Source organism: Bos indicus x Bos taurus, chromosome 28 (assembly GCF_003369695.1).
Source record: "Bos indicus x Bos taurus breed Angus x Brahman F1 hybrid chromosome 28, Bos_hybrid_MaternalHap_v2.0, whole genome shotgun sequence".
Classification (NCBI taxonomy): domain Eukaryota; kingdom Metazoa; phylum Chordata; class Mammalia; order Artiodactyla; family Bovidae; genus Bos; species Bos indicus x Bos taurus.
Window position 1 is genome coordinate 37783857 of NC_040103.1, and position 22665 is coordinate 37806521.

Here is a 22665-nt window from a genome sequence, read left to right on the forward strand (position 1 = left end):
ATCAAGCTGTGTACTGCTTTGCTTCAGGGAATCACCCACAGTATCCAGGCAAGAAACAAGGCTGGCCCGTTTGATCTCTTGTTGATATCATACTCACTCACTGCCTCCTTCTGAAAGCACTCAAATCCAGAAAGGACCTCATAGTCCTCCAGAGGAGTCTCTTCTTATGTTGTGTCTTTGATTGGAGGTATCATTGCCCTATGTTCCACATCTGTGTTCACTGCCTTTCAAATTCAACAGCATGTGAATGCCTCAGTATTAAAGTGATCCTAAGTAGAGTGAGTTGCAGAAATAAGGAGAAAGAATGGACCGTATTTATTCCTTTGGTCTTACCTGGGCTCCTGGCCAGGATGCTCTTACAATTTATTCAGAATTTATGCAAAGTGGTAGCTAGTGATCCACACAATTGAGTCACAAATCTGTACCTAACATCTACAAACAACGTTGCTTCATTTGATGTTCATCACATTCTGGAAGTAGCCTTTCAATGTTTTGACCATTGAAGAACTAGCAAATTAAGAAACTTAATGTGCCTCCTCCAGACTCTATGATTATCTTCCTTGCTTGGTGGATAAAATTAAATATAATATGCTCAGGCTCATTATATTTAAAACAAGAGATTGATAAATTTATCAGAACAAATTACAGTGATAGCAAAAATATTATACATTAACTTTAATCTAGGTGTTCCTGTTGATGGTTCTTTCTTCTTTGACTAATCAGAAGTTCATCTACCTGCAACTGCCCGGTCTAGAGAATAAATTTAGGACACCCAGTTAAATTGAAATGTCAAATAAATATAATCAATGCACTTTTAGTGTAAGTATGTCCCAAGTATTACACATGGAACACACTATTGCCAAAAAATGTTTATTTGAATATCAGATTTAACTGGATGTTGTATATTTTATCTGGAAACTCTAAACATGGGAGAATCCAAATTCTGGTCTTTGCTATGCTCTAGATATAAATTACCTAGCTTAGTAACTGTCATGGACTGAATTGTGTCTTCTGAAATCTCATTACATTCAAGCATTAAATTTCAGTGTACCTGGATCTGGAGAGTGGGTCTTTAGGAGGTAATTAAGATTAAATGCAACCATATAGGTAGGGTCCTCTTCTGATAGGATTGGTGGCCTTAGAAGAAGAGGAGGAGAGAGATTGATGTGGGAGAACTATTGATAGGTCAATCTCTCCACTATGTGAGGTAGCAGAAGACAGCCATCTGCAACCCAAGAAAAGAGCCCTCACCAGACCCAGGCCTTGCTCGCATGTTTATCTTGGATCTCTAGGCTCCAGAACTGTGAGAAAATGATTTTCCATTGTTTAAACCACCTAGTCTATGATACTTGGTTATGGCAGCCCAAACAGGCTAATATAGTAAGTTTAGAATGTTTTATTCTGGCTCAGTTTTACATTTCTTGCTGAACTGTGACCTGATAAAGATGATTGCCACTTCTCTTCCATTGACTAGTCTGAACATGCGAGTCAATTACTCTTCCAATTTCAAGTGAGTAGAGAGAGACAAGTGAAGGAATCTGCTACTAGTTGAACCTTGAACATCAGAGAAAGTCTGTGATTGGCTAATCTCACTATGTTGGTGATATCTTGAAAATGAAAGTATTAGCTGCTCAGTCTTGTCCGACTCTTGTGACCCCATGGACTACAGCCTGTCAGGCTCCTCTGTCCATGGAATTCTCCAGGCAAGAATATTGGAGTGGGTAGCCATTCCCTTCTCCAGGAGATCTTCCTGACCCAGGGATCGAACCCAGTTCTCCCACATTACAGGCAGATTCTTTACTGTCTGAGCCACCAGGCAAGCCCTAGTGATATCTTACATGAAAATTTTAAGAAGGAGGGATCATAGGGAGTATTCTGTGTGCTAGTTGTTCAGTCATTTCAACTCTTTATGACCCCGTGGATTATAGCCCTCCAGTCTCCTCTGTCTGTGGGATTCTCCAGGTAAGAATACTGGAGTGGGTTGCCAGTTCCTTCTCCACGGGATCTTCCTGACCAAGTGATCAAACCCAGATCTTCCACATTGCAGGCAGATGCTTGACTATCTAAGCCACCTGGAAAGCCCCATAGGGAGTAAATGTGACAGTAAATCCTGGTCTGTTGTTGGCTGAGAAATATCAAAGGCAGTCATGGGAACTTTGCATTAAGGAAGTGGGGGAAGAGAGCATGACTCTCCTCTGAATTTAATGTTAGAAAGTAAATTATTTGCCTAAATTTTCTTCTTATTAAGCATATTTATAAGGATGAGGGGCAATGTGGGTCCATGCAGTGTGTACAGAACACACACAGTAAATCAAGACTCATAACTCCACTTAGAGATGAGCCCCTGATGCCGTGCGGAGGTCTATCACCGACCTCTGTCACATCTCTCAGTGGCAGAAATGGGAGTCATTCTGCATCCACAGGACATTCCTTTCCACCACAGTAGGCTACGTCCCTTGAAATCTAGAATCTCACATTTGTCACAATAGATTTTGTGTATACAGGAAATTAATAGCATAGCATTTTGTTAATTTGAATTGATAAAGCAGAAATCCATCCATCTTCTGCTTGTCACTATTACCCCATAACCCTTTTGTTCTCGATAAAGGCGACTATTGCTGTACTACCTCTAATGTGATATTGAATTTGGGAAGTCTTCCTGCAAAAGGGCCAATAAATTACTTCTTAATTTACCTTCTTACCCTAAAAAGAGTCTTTTTTTTTTTTTTTTTAAGATGCAGTAAAGCCAAAGCTAAATTAGATAGAATGGCTTTATTTTGCCCACATGGCTGCTTTGGATAGTATCGCTATGTATTTTAATCTGTGTAGTACCTTCATGCCATCCTATGTATTTTGTTAATGTGGTAGCAAAGGTAAGCTCTTGACCAAATAGGGGCAGAAATTTCTATAAAGGCCAAAAATTTATTCAAACTAACATGAGAACTCAAAAGTGTTCAAAAGTGAATGTGCCATATATGAGAGTAAGATGATAATGTAAACAGGTTCTGTCTCGCTGGTGCTAAAATTGACCAGTGAACTGTATGGGTGACCACTGGACCAGGTACCTAATATTTACACATGATTGAAAGGAACTTGCAGTTGAGAACACGCATGGTTTACACACACACACACACACACACACACATATATATATACGTATATATATACATATACATATACATATATATATACATATATATACATATATATACACATATATATATATACATATATATATACATATATATATATATATAATTTATCAGACTTGAAATCATTTTTTTTCCTTTTTGTCTTTAGGGCTCAAGTATTAACTGAGTGCAGCACACCTCGTAAATTTGAGCAGATGGTTTCAAACTTACTTCTGAAATCATATCAGTCTCATGAAGAAGTAATTTGCCTCTATCTACTTTATTATTTTCAATTTATTTATTTTAATTGGAGGCTAATTACAATATTGTAGTGGTTTTTGCCATACATTGACATGAATCAGCCATGGGTGTACATGTGGCCCCCATCCTGAACCCCCCTCCCACCTCCCTCCCCACCCCATCCCTCAGGGTGGTCCCAGTGCACTGGCTTTGAGTGCGCTGTTTCATGCGTTGAACTTGGACTGGTGATCTATTTCATGTATGGTAATATACATGTTTCAGTGCTATTCTCTCAAGTCTTCCCACCCTCACCTTCTCCCATAGAGTCCAAAAGTCTGTTCTTTATATCTGTGTCTCTTTTGCTGTCTTGCATGTAGGGTCATCATTGCCATCTTTCTAAATTCCATATATATGTGTTAATACACTGTATTGGTGTTTTTCTTCCTGACTTACTTCATTCTGTATAATAGGCTCCATCCACTTTACAATACAAACTTGGTTAAAGGGAAATTAAAAAAAAAATCCTTATATTTTCTGAAAATTGTAGGTATAATTTCATTAGCAAGAATAATCATAGTTGTAAGATAAGTAACATTATAAGCAAAAACTGCCTCAGCCATGGAATTTGTGATATGTTGATAACACTTCAGAAGATCTTCATGAGTTCAAAGACAGCTGTTGCTCTGCAGTGTAAAAGAATTCAAATCTAATCTTCCATTTATAGTTCAAAGGATTTTAGAAAGACAGTACCTACAGCTAAGCTATAGGTAAATTTAATTCCAATTTTGGTTAACTTAAATATCTTGCTGTCTTAATTAGTGTTCCTTTTAAATAAGACCACTTAATTAATTTCTAAATTCAGCTAAAGAAAGCTTACACCTTAATCAGTGTCACAGTATTCTTCATAGCAAAACCTAGATCTCAGCCTCAGCAGTGAGTGGCAGGGAAGGGAATGGGTTCTAACATCATAAGTAATTGTTGAGCCTATAGCTCTAGGCTGCAGATGCTTACCTCGAAAAGTTTCTAGTCTTTCCGGCACACATCTGCGTTCAGATAGAGACCTGGTTTGGGATTCTGACTTCAGGGCTCCTCATTTCTTCAGTGCTGGGCAGTTTAGTCACCTTGGTCAAACTGTATCCTCTGTGCTTTTGCCTTTTTTTAAACTTAGAACAGTCTGCAATCAAGAAATGTCATTTTTTTTTTTTTTTTAAGAAATGTCAAGTGGTACTCCTATTACAGAGCTTTCCCATCCGTAGTTGGTGAATAGCTGTTAAATTAATCCAAGCTTAGGAAGTTTGCCTTTAAATCAGTAACCAGCCTCTGTGACATGGTTTGCTTAAGAACATTTTGAAATTGTCTAGTAATGTTTAAATCTAGGTCTTTATTTCTTATCATGAATCATGGCTTCTTTTCATGATATTTGGACCATATTTTTAAATACTAATCTTGGGAAAGACAGCTGAAGAACAATGGTTTATGTATCTATACAATTTCCATGAAGAATGCCAGAAAGTTCCACAGATCAAACAAGGACTTTAAAATCAAACCTAGTTGAGTTTGTTCAAAGACTTACTAGCTGTATGATTTTGAAACAAGAGGCTTAACCTTTGTGAACCTCTGTTTCTTCATTTGAATAGCTAGGATGATGATTCCAAATTCACAGAATTTTTTTTAAAGTGAGTGCATTGAGTGCTTACCAAAACAACAAGTGTTATTTATTCCTAATAATAACACTAGGAGGGAGCTACTATTGTTATCTCCATGTTACAGATAGAAGGAAGAAGGTAGAGGAAGGCTAAGCAGCTAGGAAATAGCCAATCCCAGCTTTAAAAACCAGGATGTGCTCCAAACCACCCTGCACCTAATAGGTAAAGTTTAAATGCCTGATGATTTTTCCATTTTCCCAAACCAAGGACTGACTTTGAGGCTGAGGAGAATTGGCAGGAGATAAAGAAGAATACCTGGAGGCAGTGTTTGTTTGTTTTTTTTAATCAAATCAGCATTTAATAGGCCCCTCCAAATTGGCAGACTTGTGTATCACTGACAAAGTGTCTCCTTTCCTGTAATATCAAAGAGTAATTGCCATTTTTGTCTATGAATGAAAGTTGCCACAGTCAGAAAGCAAACCATACAGTTCACCACCATTTCTCTTGTGAAGTTAATTGATTTCTGCTAGTTGAAATTTTATGTCTAAAATCAAGTTTCCAAGAAAGAAGCATGCATACTTTCTCTAAAATGCATGGAGAGACCAGATCCTATACCACGTTTGAAGCAAACATTTCTAACCTTCATGCATTTCTCTCTGTAAATTATGTAAAATGCATTTTTGCAAATATGTGCAGTAGAAGGTCTCTAGGCATATGTATGTAATATAATAACCACATGTGCTTGCTCATTTTTTTCCTTCCTGGTATCATTCCTAGGGTTTAAAGTGGGAACAGGATTATAGAAGCTTTGTGTAAAGTTCAGTTCAATTCAGTCACTCGGTCGTGTCTGACTTTTTGCAACCCCATGAACTGCAGCACGCCAGGCCTCCCTGTCCATTACCAACTCCCAGAGTTCACCCAAACTCTTGTCCATCAAGTCAGTGATGCAATCCAGCCATCTCATCCTGTCATCACCTTCTCCTCCTGCCTCCAATCCCTCCCAGCATCAGAGTCTTTTCCAATGAGTCAACTCTTCGCATGAGGTGGCCAAAGTACTAGAGTTTCAGCTTTAGCATCAGTCCTTCCAAACAACACCCAGGACTGATCTCCCTTAGAATGAACTGGTTGGATCTCCTTGCAGTCCAAGGGACTCTCAAGAATCTTCTCCAACACCACAGTTCAAAAGCATCAATTCTTCGGTGCTCAGCTTTCTTCACAGTCCAATTTTCACATCCATACATGACCACTAGAAACACCATAGCCTTGACTAGAAGGACCTTCATTGGCAAAGTAATGTCTCTGGTTTTGAATATGCTATCTAGGTTGGTCATAACTTTCCTTCCAAGGAGTAAGCATCTTTTAATTTCATGGCTGCAATCACCATCTGTAGTGATTTTGGAGCCCCCCCAAAATAAAGTCTGACACTGTTTCCACTGTTTCCCCATCTATTTCCCATGAAGTGATGGGACCAGATGCCATGATCTTCATTTTCTGAATGTTGAGCTTTAAGCCAACTTTTTCACTCTCCACTTTCACTTTCATCAAGAGGCTTTTAGTTCCTCTTCACTTTCTGCCATAAGGGTGGTGTCATCTGCATATCTGAGGTGATTGATATTTCTCCCGGCAATCTTGATTCCAGCTTATGTTTCTTCCAGTCCAGCATTTCTCATGATGTACTCTGCAGAGAAATTAAATAGCAGGGCGACAATATACAGCCTTGAAGAACTCCTTTTCCTATTTGGAACCAGTGTGTTGTTCCATGTCCAGTTCTAAGTGCTGCTTTCTGACCTGCATACAGGTTTCTCAAGAGGCAGGTCAGGTGGTCTGGTATTCCCATCTCTTTCAGAATTTTCCACAGTTTATTGTCATCCACACAGTCAAAGTCTTTGGCATAGTCAATAAAGCAGAAATAGATGTTTTTCTGGAACTCTCTTGTTTTTCGATGATCTAGTGGATGTTGGCAACTTGATCTCTGGTTCTTCTGCCTTTTCTAAAACCAACTTGAACATCTGGAAGTTCACGGTTCATGTGTTGCTGAAGCCTGGATTGGAGAATTTTGAGCATTACTTTCCTAGCATGTGAGATGAGTGCAATTGTGCAGTAGTTTGAGCATTCTTTGGCATTGCCTTTCTTTGTGATTGGAATGAAAACTGACCTTTTCTAGTTTTTGTGTAAAGTACACCCATGCAAATACTAAACAGAGAACAGGCTATAAACTCAACAGCTAAACATTATGATATAGTTGAGGAAGATGTGATAGAAAGTTTTATGTTGGCTGAGCCATCCATGTAGATAACAGAGACTGGTAGTGAAGACAGGGTAGGAGTGGAGAAGAAGGATGTGAAGCAATGATTACATCTCCCATTGATGAGTCAATGACCAGGGAATCGAATCAGAGGATGGATAGTACCGTTCCCCAGTGGGACAGTTGTGTGTTGTTTTTGCTTTGCTTTGCTTTGCTCTCCTGACAGGAATAAGTGGGAGAAATGGAAGAATAATCTGGAAATGTAGGGAGGTTGTTGGTCACAAATGAGAGTTCTTTCATTTTCACTCGAAGTCATTATTATTATTAGTTCTAATTTAGTTACTATTCAGAAAAGGATTTCAAAGTAATAAACTGGAATGAGTATTGTAACAAAACAGATGGGCATGGTCTGAAGTTAGCCATGTGGGCTGATGGCCGTGGTAACCACTTTTTGCTGGCCAAAGAATGCCCATTTCTGTGGGAACATCAGCAGTTGAGCTAAACATTTAAAAAAATCTCTTTGCGGGGGGGGGGTTTCTGCACCCAGGTTGAGTGCTAGGTTCATTGCATCTGTTTTAACACCCAAGACAAATCAAGTATTTGCTTCTAGCTGACAAGTATGCATATTGTAATTTCTCATCTTTGTCAGTATTGTTCTCTTCTCCTTTGTCCAAGGATTGCCTTTTAAAGCTTTTCTCTAAAGCTGGGCTTTTCTTCAGGGACTGTGTATAAGAAGGAAATGAATAGAAGGGGTGGCTTGTTATTACAGATACAGCTGAACAAGTGGGAGGGGGATGAGTGCAAACTAGAAGGATGTATTGGGTAGAAAAGTGAGGTCTGCATTTGAAACCATACAACTGGCCCTATCACTGTAGAAAGTGAGGGGCCTGGCCCCGAAACTCACCAGGAGAGATACGTTGCTGACATTTTAAACTTGGCTCAGAATCTCCAATTTCTTTCCGTCACTTCATTGCCAGGAGCCAGTCTCCCCTATTCAGGGTTTTCATCATTGTTTAGTTGCTAAGTCTTGTCCAGCTCTTTTGTAACCCCATAGGCTGTAGCCTGCCAGGCTCCTCTGTTCATGGGATTTCCTAGGCGGGAATACTGGGGTGGATTGCCATTTCTTTTTCCAGGGGAGATTGAGTTTACACTGTGGTTGTTCTACTGACAGTAAGACTCCTCCCATTTTCTTTACACACCTGTTTATCAACTGTGGCTGTATTTCCTATTCTGAACCTACTCTTTGGACATCTGCTGCTGCTGTTGCTAAGTCGCTTCAGTCGTGTCCGACTCTGTGCGACCCTATAGATGGCAGCCCACCAGGCTCCCCCGTCCCTGGGATTCTCCAGGCAAGAACACTGGAGTGGGTTGCCATTTCCTTCTCCAATGCATGAAAGTGAAAAGTGAAAGTGAAGTCGCTCAGTCGTGTCGGACTCTTCACGATCCCGTGGACTGCAGCCTACCAGGCTCCTCTATCCATGGGGTTTTCCAGGCAAGAGTACTGGAGTGGGGTGCCATTGCCTTCTCCATTGGCCATCTAGTTGTAGGGAAAAAAAAAAGGCTTATGTGTAAGAACACCAGGGAATGTTGATATATTTTAATAAAATTGCTATCACGATGCAAGTCTTTCCAGGGATAAATAAATTCAGAGAACAGGAGTGGATAAATTCAGTGGAGCTTTGAACCAATGCAGAGTAGAAAAATAATAAAGTATTAACCTGATTACGACTGAGCAGCCTTCACTTCCACTTTTTAACCTGATTAAGGCAAGATATAGGCTTAAAAAAATGTATTTACCATTAAAGATTACGTATGTACTTTTAAAATTTTATTAATTCCATCATGCTTTATTAAGATGAACAAGCAGAAAGAACTTCTATTATATGAATTTCTTTTGTTCTTATACCTGTACCTCTCAAGAGAGCAAAAATCTTAAAAAGCAGTCTCAAAATTCACCCCTCCCCGCAACTAAGACAAACCACAACAAACATGCTGTGATATTTTTGAAAAGATACGCTGTTTATCACACTGTCAAAAGGTCTGCCAAACTCAATCTATGCAATAGAATGCATCCTAAGACATTTTTTCCTTTGCTTTATGTGTTTAATAGTGTCATAAATTCAATCCACCTCACTGACTTTACCTGCTAGGCACATTTTGTCTTCACATTTGGATGGATTTAAACTTATCAAGGTGACATGTGTGATTTTTAAGTGGAAACTTTAATTTGTTATAAAACCCAGCACCAATTAGCGGGGATACATAACCACCTTAACAAAGGAGTAGAGTTTGCCTCATGCCTAGTCACACAGCCCTTGGTGGGTTTCCTAACTGGAGCGGGGCTACTTCAGTCTCATCACACATTATTATCTACAGCATGCTGATAGGAAGGCAGGGTGAAGGCAGGCACTTTGCAAGTTTCCTGGTAACCCATGAGGCCTGAACACTTCAGAGTGGGCTCAAAGCCACGGCAAATCAGTTGAAGACTAGAACAGTTTCAAACATCTTTCCTTATTTTCTTTTCTACACACAAATGGAGTAATGCATTTTAAGTGATGAAAACCCCTTAAAAAGCAAAACAAAACAAAAGCACTTCCCCTTAAAAGCAGCAGTCTCCCAAGCATACCATTGTCACATTAAATGAAGATACAAAGAGTGAAGTGTGCTTAAAATCTCCCACATATGTTGGAAAATAAGTCCTCAGAAGTGAATGCATGCACGCACCTAGCACCTAACTCATCATTAAGGAAAATGAGAACTAAAACACTGTGAATCAAGTAACTCAGAATAAAGATGATGGTGTTAGGGCAGCTTCAGATAACAGAAATTTATTTTTTCATCACAAATGTGCTTCCATCTTAAGTATTTTCTGACTTTGTACAATTAGCGAATCAGTAATATGCCTGCTTTATTTCAAGTGCAGTAAATGAATTTCTTAAAGTTTATGAAAATATGTGTCTGCTTAAACAAACTCTCTCCATAGCCTGTTGGGTATTTGAAGTGTCCATGTATCAGAAGTCTTTGTTCTCAGTCTATAGGGAAAATTACCAAACACACTCCAGTGTGCCAGGTTTGAAAAGGTGCTAAGGAAAGCCTGCCTCATTACCTTTATTCCACTTTAGCTCACAGTGGAAGGTGGAAAAATTACCTGGGTGCCTTTCACTGGGATAGCTCCAACTGCCATAGACCTCATCTAATAGTTTATTACAGTCAGAAAACAAAGCGTATTCTAAAGAAAGAATCCATGGCTCCTGTCTGACAGAACGGTCTCTTTGAATTCTTTTGTCGATTTCATAGATTTCTAACAACCAGAGGATTGTTTTTTAAATCTGATTTGTATGCCAGAAGCACAATTTCCTCCTCAGTAAGTAGGACAGATTCATCCCAGGAGCAACAATGGATGCCTATCTGCTTAACTTGGGCATGACAGATTAAGCTTCAAGCATATACACTAAATGCCACCTCCTTGCTTACACAAATTGTTCAGAGGCAGGCGAGTGGGGCCTCAGCTGTATTTGTTCCTTGAACTGTCAGCTGATGAGCCAGTACTGTCCTGAGACGGCCAACCAGCCTTGATTGAGCAAAGATTGTGGACAGGCAGGGCTGCCTAGACATGCCTCACTGCAAGGGCTTTCAGGTGAATATCCCACTTCCAAATTGCACCCGCCTTAGGAAAGTTTCCCTGGACAATGCCTTGCAGGAAGCAGGCACTTGTTTGCTAAATATAAAAGAGAAAAATGAGGAGACAAAAATGTGATTTTAGAGAAAATGCAGAGACCTTTCATGTAGAGATAGATACTTTTCCGATTTGGCCATATCTGAAATAAATGCTGTTATTTCTGGCCTAGCAGTTAGGCGGCACTGACTGGAAAAATTGGTAAGCAAAAAATAAAAGTAAAATTAGCAAATGAACAAACTAGTAAAACATGAGGAAAATGAACAGTAGGCTAAATCTCCTGATAATGTTTCATCAATTATGTTAGAAAATGATTTTTTATTAGAAAAATAACACTTGTAATATGATGCTTTCTGAAAGAGCATTTGCAGTCTTTTAAAGACCAGTATGTTGCATAAAGAAAACTGCAGAATTGTAATATGAGGATAACAGTTATTCATACACCATGAGGGGCATCTTCAGTTGTGTTGTTTGTTCGCTAGATATTACCTATAAAACTACAAAAGAAAGGCGCCGCTGCTGTTTTCTTTTCCCCACAGACATAAGACTCTAGAATCCATCTGTCAATGTTAGAAACAGGCTGAGCCAAGCATCACAAAAGCATGAATGTACTGTTCTCACGGTGGTGTAAATGGTGGCTGTTTTGCTCGTTGAAATCTCGAACCTTTCACAACCACATGCGTATGTTTGTCATTTATCCCTTTTCTCAGGTGCAAAGAAGGCTACCAAGGAGTCCGTTGTGATCAATTTCTGCCGAAAACTGATTCCATCTTATCGGATCCAAGTAGGTCATGCATTTTTCTTCTGTCTCTAACACAGTATAAAACTCGGAGTCACAGTTGCTAACTCATTGACCACTGGATCTCAGTTTTGTGTCTCTGAATGCTGCCGAGGGTGGGAGTGGGGGACAGGCATTCACGTTCAAGGTTTGTTCAGAACTATCTCTGTGGAGGTGTAGGACTTCCGGGGATGGAGCCTGGTTTCCAGATTCATCTCCACTGCTACCCTCCTATGGGAACTGCAACAAATCCTGCTCCCTTAGCTTTTAGGCTCCCTTACTGCCACCCCATTATGAAAACAAGGATATAGAGACATAAAAGACCTCATTATTTATCCAAAAGAGTGTTATGAGAATTGTTAATGTCATACTGCTTCTTACCTTCTGGTTGGTAATTTGTGAAAACATTAAACCCTATTAACTTTAACCTTCCTGATGGAGGGAAATATACATATAAAATAAGAAGTTTTCAGACTAACTGTGAAAACCCTATTTTTAGCAACCCTATTCGCATATCAGCGATTACCGTACCAACAACAAATTATTTTTTTCCATTCATGAAAGAAGACAATTTGCTGCTAAGAAATATTACCACTTATTTCTGTCTCTGTGTGGAGTAAAAAATAATGTTCTATACGAATATGCTCAGTTCTGGTCAAATGTGAAATTTTTCCTTTATCTGTAAATAATCTGATCTTTCAGTGACTGCTACAGTTGAATCACCACTAAGCAAGGGACTTTTATTGAATCAGCAGTCTAGTTCAGTGAAGATAATGACAGGCATTTTCAGATTGTAAAAGCAATGTTTTGGTTTCCTGAATACCAAACATGCATAACATAAGCTTTAGCGAAATACCATGCATTGATGGCAGCCAGTGGTCACCCTGTCTGAATGTGCAGGTTGCTGCATAATGAACATTTTAAGCAACATTTTTACAAAGTGCAGATTTTTATTGTCCCCCCTACCCTGAATTTTTAAGTATGTTTCCCTGAGTAAACAGAATATTTTTTAAAATAAAATTTCTGTGTAATTCAATTTGCTTGTGTTTTATCTTGACAAGGCAAGCTGCCACCATACAGCATTAACTATTCTTTTCTTAGCAAATTTAGCTCTCCTAAAGAAAAGTGGAGGTTGCCTAAAAGCCAGTAACTAAGCTGGCCATGGTTGATCTCTGGTCTCTGAAATGTGAGGCTCTGGTCTCTAGGAGTTTCCCAGGTAGGGGACAGTTACTGGAGTGTGTGGTATCTTTTCTGTCTTGTAGTTTTAGCCACTTGCTCAGCTGATGTCTAAAAGGTATGATTGTGGCTAGAGACGTGTATTTGCTGCATTAGGAAGCATAAAAAGAAGAATGGGTTTGCTGATTTCATTTTCTTTATATTCACTTTGATGTACTTAGTTTTCCTTTTTTTTTTCCTCTTTCCTTCTTCCTTATTCTTCCCTTCTCTTTCCTTCCCTTTTATTGCCCTTTTTCCTTTCTTCTCTTTATTATTTCTTTCTTACCTATGCTCCCTGCCTTCCTCCTTCCTTCCCTTCCTTCCTTTTTCTTTTCCTGTATAGCTGTAGAATACCTGTTCAGTACAGGGTACTGGAGCAGGGCTTGCATGCAGAACAAAATAGGTAAAATAACCTTTCTTTATACAATCTAATAAAACCTTTGCCATTCTATTAAACATAATAGTCCATCACTGCAAATGTTGAGAATGAGACCACTGTACGTGTTGAAGAAACCAGTACTCGAGAAACCAAGCACCGCATTCGGACTTGGAGAATTCAGCGGTTTTTTTTTATGCCGGTGGGCCCAGAGGAGTTAACTCTCAAAGCTCTGAGCCCTGAACAAAGGGGTTACAGAGTTTTTATACATAGACAGGCATGATTAAGCAGGTTTGCAGGGGTTGGGCGATTGCAAAGATCAGGACAAGGGTGAGTGAGATAAGCCCCAATTCCTAGTATTGTGAGTCCCCACTTTCTGAGGCTACGCAAGGAGCAAGCTGCGTTACAGAGGCAGAAGGAGCAGGAGGTTATGTTAAATTTTAGCTTTTCCTCTTCATTCCCCCTCTTGATGCTTCTATCATTCATTGTAGAAAGCATCATCTCATGTTTTGGGAGGATATTTAGTGCTCCCCATCATTCAGGGAGCAATATTGAGTTATTATCATTTGTAACTTTATGGATTCAATTTGAGAGGTTATGAACTGGGTAATAGCATTGAGCATACAAGGGCTAAAAAGGAGCCCCACAAAGAATATGGAGAGAGGACTGGTTAAAGGGAAAAGCCACAATGCCCAGCTCCAGAGATTGTTCCAGTTATCCCAGGAATTTGCTCGTCCCTCTCTCCTTTTTATGATTTGTTCCCTTAGCTGTTGGGCCATGTCCCTAAGTATTCTTGATTGGTTTACATAAAAGCAGCATTCTTCATTCAAGAAGAGGCAGAGTCCTCCCTTTTCAGCTGTCAGTAGGTCTGCTGCTGCTGCTGCTAAGTCGCTTCAGTTGTGTCTGACTCTGTGCAACCCCATAGACGGCAGCCCACCAGGCTCCTCTGTCCCTGGGATTCTCCAGGCAAGAACACTGGAGTGGGTTGCCATGTGCTTCTCCAATGCATGAAAGTGAAGAGTGAAATTGAAGTCGCACAGTGTCCGACTCTTAGTGACCCCATGGACTGCAGCCCACCAAGCTCCTCTGCCCATGGGATTTTCCAGGCAAGAGTACTAGAGTGGGTCACCATTGTCTTCTAGCCCTCTCCTATTCTGTAAACGCACCTCAGCCAGGGAATCTAGTTGGTCCTGTGAGGCCACTAATGATTTGGCTACTCTCTCAATGTAGTCTGTGAAGTCCTTGGATGGTATATGGTAGAAGGTGGTTGATGAAACAATTCCTTCTATTCCCATACCTATCCCAGCCTTAATTCCCAGACCAACTAGTAGGGGTATAAATCGGATGGCTATTTTTGACTGTGTATGTGCTGCCAGAGGCACAGTGAGAGTCTGGTGGTTAGGGATGGTATTCATCTGGGGAGTGAGGAAAGCTAACGGGCAGATACCCATCCAATTGGCTGGTAGACATAAGTAAACAACTGTCCCACAAAGAGGCCTTGATGGGGGCAACACCTTATTGTGTTTCTGGGAGGATGAGTGGGCTACTCGCCTTTTGAAGTTTGATTACATTGGTCCCTGGCTAAATTGCCAACAGGTTCAGTCCCCACATCATTTGTAAAGCATTCTGGAGCCTTCTGAGTTAACTCAATTGCCCTTGAGACTGGCTCTTGCAAGGGTGGGTCTATAGGAGTTCCCATGGCTGTTGCATCATTCATTGGTACTGGTGTAGCTAAGTACCATGGAGCCCCTAAGGGTAAAGCAAAGCCAGCAATCCCTGGCCAGCTGGGGGCTGGTGTCATTAAGAAGGCAAAGAAAGAGTTGCATTGAGAACCAGGTACAGATGAGGGTCTAAGGGGGAGTTAACTCTGTAACCTGGGTCATACAGCCAACAGGCAGAGCCTGAGTTTTTAGGGCAAAGATGATCCATGATTTTGTTTGTCTGAATTATTGTTCCTGTCCAATAGGTTTTTCCATTTATTTGGCAGACAGACACTTGTCTGGGTTGTAACATCTGTGTGGCATTTGGGGGTAGACGGAGGCACAGGGGCATGTTGGCAATGCCATGGTGTTGGGATACCACCTGGGGTTTGGATCCTCTGGTGGAGGGAAGATAGTGGCAGTGAAGAGTATAACTGGAAAACAGTTTTGGCACCCAGACCTCTGGACATGCATCTCCTGATTATGAAGGCAGTAGGTGATTGGCCTACAGGATTGGCTATCTATACATTGTTCTAGCTGATGGTTAAGTAAGTGATTTTCCAAGGGTTGACTGTAATGTTGACAGGTGCATGATGGATAAGGAACAGCACCATCTGTTATAGCAAGGGACACCAGAAGGCTGCACAGCAGCCTGCACATAACAGATAACTGAACACTAACAAAAAGTTTTCTCCCTATCTTTGGGTTGCCACGGCTATAGCAACTGAGCCTGTTGTGAAGAGGGGTCAACTATACTGTGAGCAATTTAGTTAAGTAGGGAGAATCAATCATAAGAGACATTTAATAAGAATGAGGCTTCCAACTCCTGTGAGATAACAGACAGCTAACCACAGCTTCTGACCCAAATCCCAGTCCTGGAGTGCTTTTGAATCTAATCCTGTAGTGAAGAGCACAGCAATAATACCAATCAGTGATAGAGGCCAGGGTTGACAATGAAAATCCATCTATAATAGCCAGATCCTCAAGCTTCCACCATGCGTTGACCAGCAAGCTGCTGGAGTGTGGCGGGAGCAAGGCTGAAGAATCCTCAAGCTTCTGCTGTCCTTTGACTAGTCAGCTTCTGGAGTGACTAGAGCAGGGCTCAGCATCCTTCGTGGCTGAGAGCTGTTGTTTTGGGAACCAGACCTTAAGGGGATTTTCGGGGTCCCGAACAGTTTTCCAGGTGTCCTCACCACAGGAAGCCACTGCCTTCTTGACTCTGGTGTGGTGGATCTGAGGGATGACACCTGTAACTTTAATAGCAGTAGGGGTTGCCAGGACGACCATGTGAGGCCTGTCCAAACTGGCTGAAGTGGTTCCTTTTTCCAGTCTTTTACCCATACCTCATCTCCTGGCTGATAGGGATGGACCCAGTTGCCCAAAGGAATGGGTGTCCTTTCTAAGGTCTTGGGTGATATAGTGAAAGACTCTTCCCAGGGCCTGGAGGTGTTGGGACATCTCCAGGTCAGCTAGTTGTTGGGGGTCTCCCTTGAGTTTTCCTATCACTGGGGGTGTTCTCCCATATAAGATCTCAAAGGGAGTTTAGCTTGAGGATCTCAGGATATATCAGACTTGGAGTAAGGCTAGGGGGTAACATGTCAAGTCAAGATAACTGGGTGTCCTGTCAGAGTTTAGCTAATGTAGTCTTGAGGGTCTGATTCATGTGTTCAACTTTCCCTGAGCTCTGTGGCCTGTAAGGGGTTTAAAGCTTCCATTTGATTCCCAGTGTCCTGGATAAATTTGGATTATCTCAGACACAAAAGCTGGCCCATTGTCAGACCCTATGGAGAGAGGCAGCCCATATCTCGGGATTATGTCTCTTAGTAGGGCCTTGGCCACTGTTCATGCCCATTCAGTGCACGTGGGGTAGGCTTCAGCCCATCCTGAGTACGTGCAGACTATCACAAGTAAATACTTATAGCCTCTACAGGGCTTGACTTCAGTAAAGTCCACTTCTAGACCTTCAGATGGCAGTGTCCCAACTGTCTGCACCCCTGGGTTGGGTCTTGGTCCTTGGCTGGCGTTGTTTTGCACACAAGTCACACATCTAGCACTGATCTGGGCACACAGGGTTGGGAGCTTAGGAACAAAATAGTAGCCACTCGGTAAGCTTTCCAGCTCAGTTTTTCCTAAATGAGCTGTCTCATGATGTTTTACCAGCTAGTCTGCTATATTGCAGGGGACAAAGAGTCTTTGGTTTAGGAGCTTCCACCAGCCCTCTTTTTTTTTTTTTTTTTAATTCCTCCCTCATTTAGAGCCCATTGATCTTCTTCCTTGGTATATCTTCGAGATGGAGCCAATTTTGGTGCCAAGAGGACGTTGAAGATTGACTTGGGGCCCACTGTGGGGCTCGGTTGGGTCGCTGCCTCCTTGGCTCTCTGGTCAGCCAACTGATTTCCTTTGCTGACTGGATCGGTTCCTCACTGATGGCCTTTACAATGTATGACTCGCACTTGGGAAGGCTTCCAGACTGCTTCTAACAGCTGAAGGATTTTTGTTTGTTTGTTTTTAATCTCTCTTCCCCCTGCTCTCAGTAGTCCCTTTTTTTAATATATAAATGGCTCCATGAACATGTAAAGTAGCAAAGGCATACCTTGAATCAGTGTAGATGTTGACTCATGTCCCTTCAGTGTGCCTTAGCACCTGGGCGAGTGCCCATAGCTCAGCCCATTGTGCTGACCACCCTGTGGCAAGGCCTCAGCCTTCACTGTCTCATCAGTTGTTATGGCATAACCTGCTTTGCAGGGCCCATCTTGGATGAAGCTACTTCCATCAGTGAACAGTTCCAGTTCTGGGTTCTAGAGGGGAATGTCTGTCAGGTCCAGCCTGCACGAATAAATTTCATCTATGACCTCCTCAGAGTTATGATCAGGGGTTCCCGCTTCCATAGGTAAAAAGCTGGGCAGGGTTCAGTGTCTGCACAGTCCTCAAGTTGGACCCATGGGTTTTCTCAAAGCAGTCCTTGATAGTGAATCATCCTGGAGTTGGTCAGCCACTTATGCCCCTGGCTATTCATCAGGGCAGTAACAGCATGGGGAACCTTTACATTTATATATACATATATATATAGTATGTATATATAATGTATAATATGTATATATATACATATATGCACGTACATGTATATATATACATATATATATATATATTTATATATTATCTTTTGTTATAAGAGTAAACTTATTTGCTTCTCTGACCAAAACCACAGTGGCAGCTAATGCCCGGAAGCATAGCAGCCATCCCGTGGCCACTGGATCCAGTCATTTGGACAGTTATACGACCAGGCGCTGCTATGACCCAACTGTTTGTGTGAGAACCCTCAGTGTACATTTTTCTCATGTACAAAGAGGTTAAAGTCCCATGCCACATCTGGAAGCCCTAATGCTGGTGCACTGGTCAAGAGTCTCTATCTCCTTGAAGGCCTTTTCCTGTTCAGGTCCCCACTCCAGGGGGCCCTTACCAGACCCTGCTGTGGCTTTAAACAAAGGCTTGGCGATTTCAGAGAAACCTGGTATCCAGATCCGGCAGAATTTGGCAGCCCTGAGGAACTCACAGACTTCTTTCTTGGTGTCCCGCCAAGGTATTGAACAGATAGCTCGCTTCCTCTCATGTCTGAGCACCCAGTGCCTTTTTGTGATGACAAACCCGAGGTACTTGACCTCCTGTCTGCAGATCTGAGCCTTTTTCCATGACACCTTGTATCCTGTGGTGGAGAGTAGAGCCAACAGGGCTTTGGTGCCTCTCCAGCAGTCCCCTTGGGTGGAACTGGCTAGTAACAGGTTGTCCACATACAGGAGCAGGGTGCAGTTGAAAGTTTCGCTGGGAAAGGCAGCAAGGTTTGCAGCCAGGGCTTCACCAAACAAGATAGGTGAGTTTTTGAAGCCTTGTGGCAGTTGGGTCCAAGTCAGCTGTGTCTTTCTCCCAGTGTGTGGGTCTTCCCATTCAAAGGCAAACAAGGGCTGGCTGGTGACAGCTGGAGGCAGAAGGATGAGTCCATGAGATCGAGGCAGGTGAACCAGCTTGCCTGAGTGGGTAAGAGACTCAAGAGAGTGTAGGAATTTGGGACCACTGGATGGATGGTGATCACTGCAGTTGATGGTGCGGAGGTCCTGGTTGGGGCGGTAGTCATTCCCTCCAGACCTTTTGACTAGTAAGATTGGAGTGTTCCAGGGAGATGGACATTCAATTAGGATCTCAGCATTTTGTGGGTGCTGGATGTGGTCCCAAATTCCCAGGCATGCCTCTTGTGATACTGGATATTGTTTCTGTCTAACAGGAGTGGCTCCTGGCCTCAGGTCCACTACAATGGGGACAGAGTTTTTGGCCAAACCGGGGGGCCACTTCTCTTCCCAGACATCAGGGAATTCTTTTAACAGTCTTGGGGGATTTATTTGTTCCCTTCCTGAGGAATAGAGACACCATTCGTCTTCCCTGGATATGGTCATGGCCATCATCAGAGCCGATTGTCTCCCCAGGGTGAGGCTCGCAGACTTTCCAGGGGCAAAGGTGATTTGTGCCCCCAGCTTTGTCAGTAAGTCTCTACCCAGCAGGGGAATGGGGGATCCCAGTAAGTAAAGAAATTCATGAATCACCAGATGGCCCCCAGCTGACACGAACGGGCCTTGCAAAACGAGCAGGGTGCCATGAACCATGTGGCCCCAACAATAGTTGCTGTTCAGCCTGTGAGGGGAGCCACAGGTGTGGTTACCACGGAGTGTTCAGCTCCGGTAGCCATAAAAGTCATTGATTTTTTTTCCCGGGGGCCCAGAATCAGGGAGCCCAGTCTTCCCTAGTCTGATTCTGCTCTGGCCAGGCCAATAATGTTTTGGATGGCCGGCTCAGGTTGGTACCTTTCTTTGTTGGGTTGACTGAACTTCTTCAACCCTTTAGATGTCCCTCTGTGATGGGGACATTCATTACTCCAGTGTCTGGTCTCTTTGCAATAGGTGCACTGGTCATGGCATAGTGGGAGTCTCTTCTTCGTTTCCCCTTTCCACGAGGGGACAGTCTGTTTCACTTGATCAGAGCTCCTCAGTGCTGCTGCTAGCAAGGCTGCTTTCTGTTTCATTTTTTTATCTGCTTCCCGTTGGGCTTCATGGTCTCGGTTCACAAAGACTTTATCTGCTACCTCCAAGAGCTGTGTAGCATTCAACCCAGTGAAGCCTTCCAGTTTTTGGAGCTTTCGTTGGATTGTCTGCACAGGATTGAGCCGCAAAGGCAGCATTGATCGTTCGTTGATTCTCGTGTGTCTCAGGGTCGAATGGGGTCTATGTCTGGAACACTTCACGCAATCTGTCATAGAAATTGGTGGGAGTCTCATCTGCTTTTTTGGATTATCATTGTAATTTTGGACATATTGGTGGGCTTTTTGGCTCCTGCTCAAAGTCCATGTAGAAGGGCATCACGGTAGTGACCCAGGGTTTCTTGTCCTTCTCTGATATTGAAATCCCAATTAGGTCTCGTCTCTGGCATTGCTTCTTGTGCCCATCTTTCTATATCTAACACCTCTGTGGGGACTTGTCCTCGGAGCCATTTTTGGGCTTCTGTTGAGATACGTCTCCTTTCTTCAGTAGTGAAGAGAGACGTAAGGAGCTGGCAACAGTCTTCCCATGCAGGCTGATGGGTGTGGAAAATGGACTCTAGGAGATCAGTCATAGCCAGTATGCTGGGTTATGGTGTTTCCAGTGGAGGAGATCAGTAGTGCCGAAGGGCTGGTAATGGAGGATGGAGCAGCCAGGCTGGACTGAGCCATCCTCGTTCACTTGTTGAGAACCTTGAGTTTCTCACAGTGGCATCTGATGGGCCATGGCCAGCTGGCTAGATTGTTCAGCCAAGCAGAGCTGCTTCCCTACTGGCTTGCTTATAAGGTGGACATGGAGGCAGGTGGACTGTCTGGCAATGGGTCTGGTGCTGGCTGTGCTGAGGCTTGTGGAGTCAGGGGAATGTTTGGTAGGGGAAGCAGTGGGTCTTCCACTGGATATCCCTGGAATATAGATTTTTTTCCCTTCTTCTTTCTTTTTTCTGAGTGGTTGGGCCACAAATACCCTACTCTGTCCCCGTCCATTGTGCTAAATCTTGCCCATAGGGGCACGGTCTGTGTTATTAGAAGCAAGGAGTCTATGTGTGGAAACTGATCTGGATGTCCTGGAGTCCCAGGGACTACCTGGTATACTGCTTGGATGGTGGGCAGGTCGAGAGTGCCCTCTGGCAGCCATCCAACCTCAAAGGATGGCCAATGGAGCTCACATAAGTTATGAAGCTTCCTGGGGATCATCTTGACTCTGTAATCCCCTGCGAAGCCCTTCTTAAAGTTCTTTATCATGGAATCTAAAACTGTTGGCTTAGAGGAACTTCCACCCATGTTGACAAATGTAATCTACCTGGCAGTGTTTTGAGGAAAACTTAATCTCTTAGATGTCAGCTCAAGGAGTCAGTCGACAGAAGAATAACCAGTAACCATTCATTTCTCCCTCCCTGTGTTTCCTGCCCTGAGTTGGTGACACAAAGACAAACAAGGGTGGGTGCCCCTCAAAAGAGGAGACCATTCAGGTGCCCCCTTGCCCACATCCCCAGGGGAAATGTAGGTGCCTCTTAGCATTGGCAGATCAGTATAAACCCCTGATCTGGATCTGTCTCACAGGGAGGGATTGGGTCCCCCCAGAAGCAGACACTGCCTTGAGCCATATGAGGCCACCACAGAACCATAAGATAGGGCCCACTGGGACTCCATAGCCATGAAGGCCATGAAGACACACAGTCGAGCCTGAAGTACAGGTGAATCAGGCCACACATTCGTTCACATTCTTTTTTTTTTGTCTGCCTAGTCACTATCCTGAGGAAGATTTTTTTTTTTTTTCAGATTTATTTTTATTATTATTATTATTATTATTTGTTTTTACTTTACAATATTGTATTGGTTTTGCCATACATCAACATGCATCCACCACGGGTGTACATGTGTTCCCCATCCTGAACCCCCTCTGACCTCCCTCCACTAACCATCCCTCTGGGTCATCCCAGTGCACCAGCCCCAAGCTGCCTCTTAGCACTGGCAGGTCAGTATAAACCACTGACCTGGACCAGCCTCGCAGGGTGGGGTCAAATCCCCCAGAGACTGGCACCCTTTCAGTCTTATGAGGTTGTCATGGACCCGCAGGTTTTGGACCTTCTCAGGCTCTATAGTCTTAGGACTGTGGAGCTCACTTTCACTTCCTTCAATCAACAATTATGCATACACAGTCACTCAGAGGTTATCACAATGCTTCCCTTTTCCCAAGTCCCCAGGTCTGTCTACCTGATGCTCCCTTCCTGGGAGCTCCAAGGAGGTGATCAGTCTCCTCTTCTACCCACTGGGGTAGGACCTCACTGGGGACTGGCCCCAGGGCCTTACCTGATCCTGTGGCCATTCCTGGTGAGTTGGTCTGTCCCTCCAATGAGTCCAGTTGGAGCAGCTGTCCAGAGAGTCAGAACACCAGTCCAAAAGAGAGCCTGTAATACCGTCAAGCAGTGCTCCTCCTCGTTCATCTCAGGGCTTCTCCACTCCAACCCGGCTGAGCCATCAGTCCAGTTTCTCAAGGGGCTGGCATTGTTGGAATCTCGCTGGGGCCTCCAGAAATGTTGCAGAAACCAGTACTTAAGAAACCAAACACCACACTTGG

The 22665-nt window shown here is 42.9% G+C and overlaps 1 protein-coding gene across 6 annotated transcripts in view; it reads left to right on the forward strand.

Moving 5' to 3' along the window:
- The window catches only part of NRG3 (neuregulin 3), a 1272378-nt gene that overhangs the window by 913945 nt on the left and 335768 nt on the right, over positions 1–22665 (forward strand). For all 6 annotated transcript variants that reach the window (XM_027530406.1, XM_027530409.1, XM_027530408.1 and 3 more), the window contains exon 3: positions 11649–11722. In XM_027530406.1, the coding sequence (XP_027386207.1) occupies positions 11649–11722 (74 nt within the window). The remainder of the gene's footprint in view (positions 1–11648; positions 11723–22665) is intronic.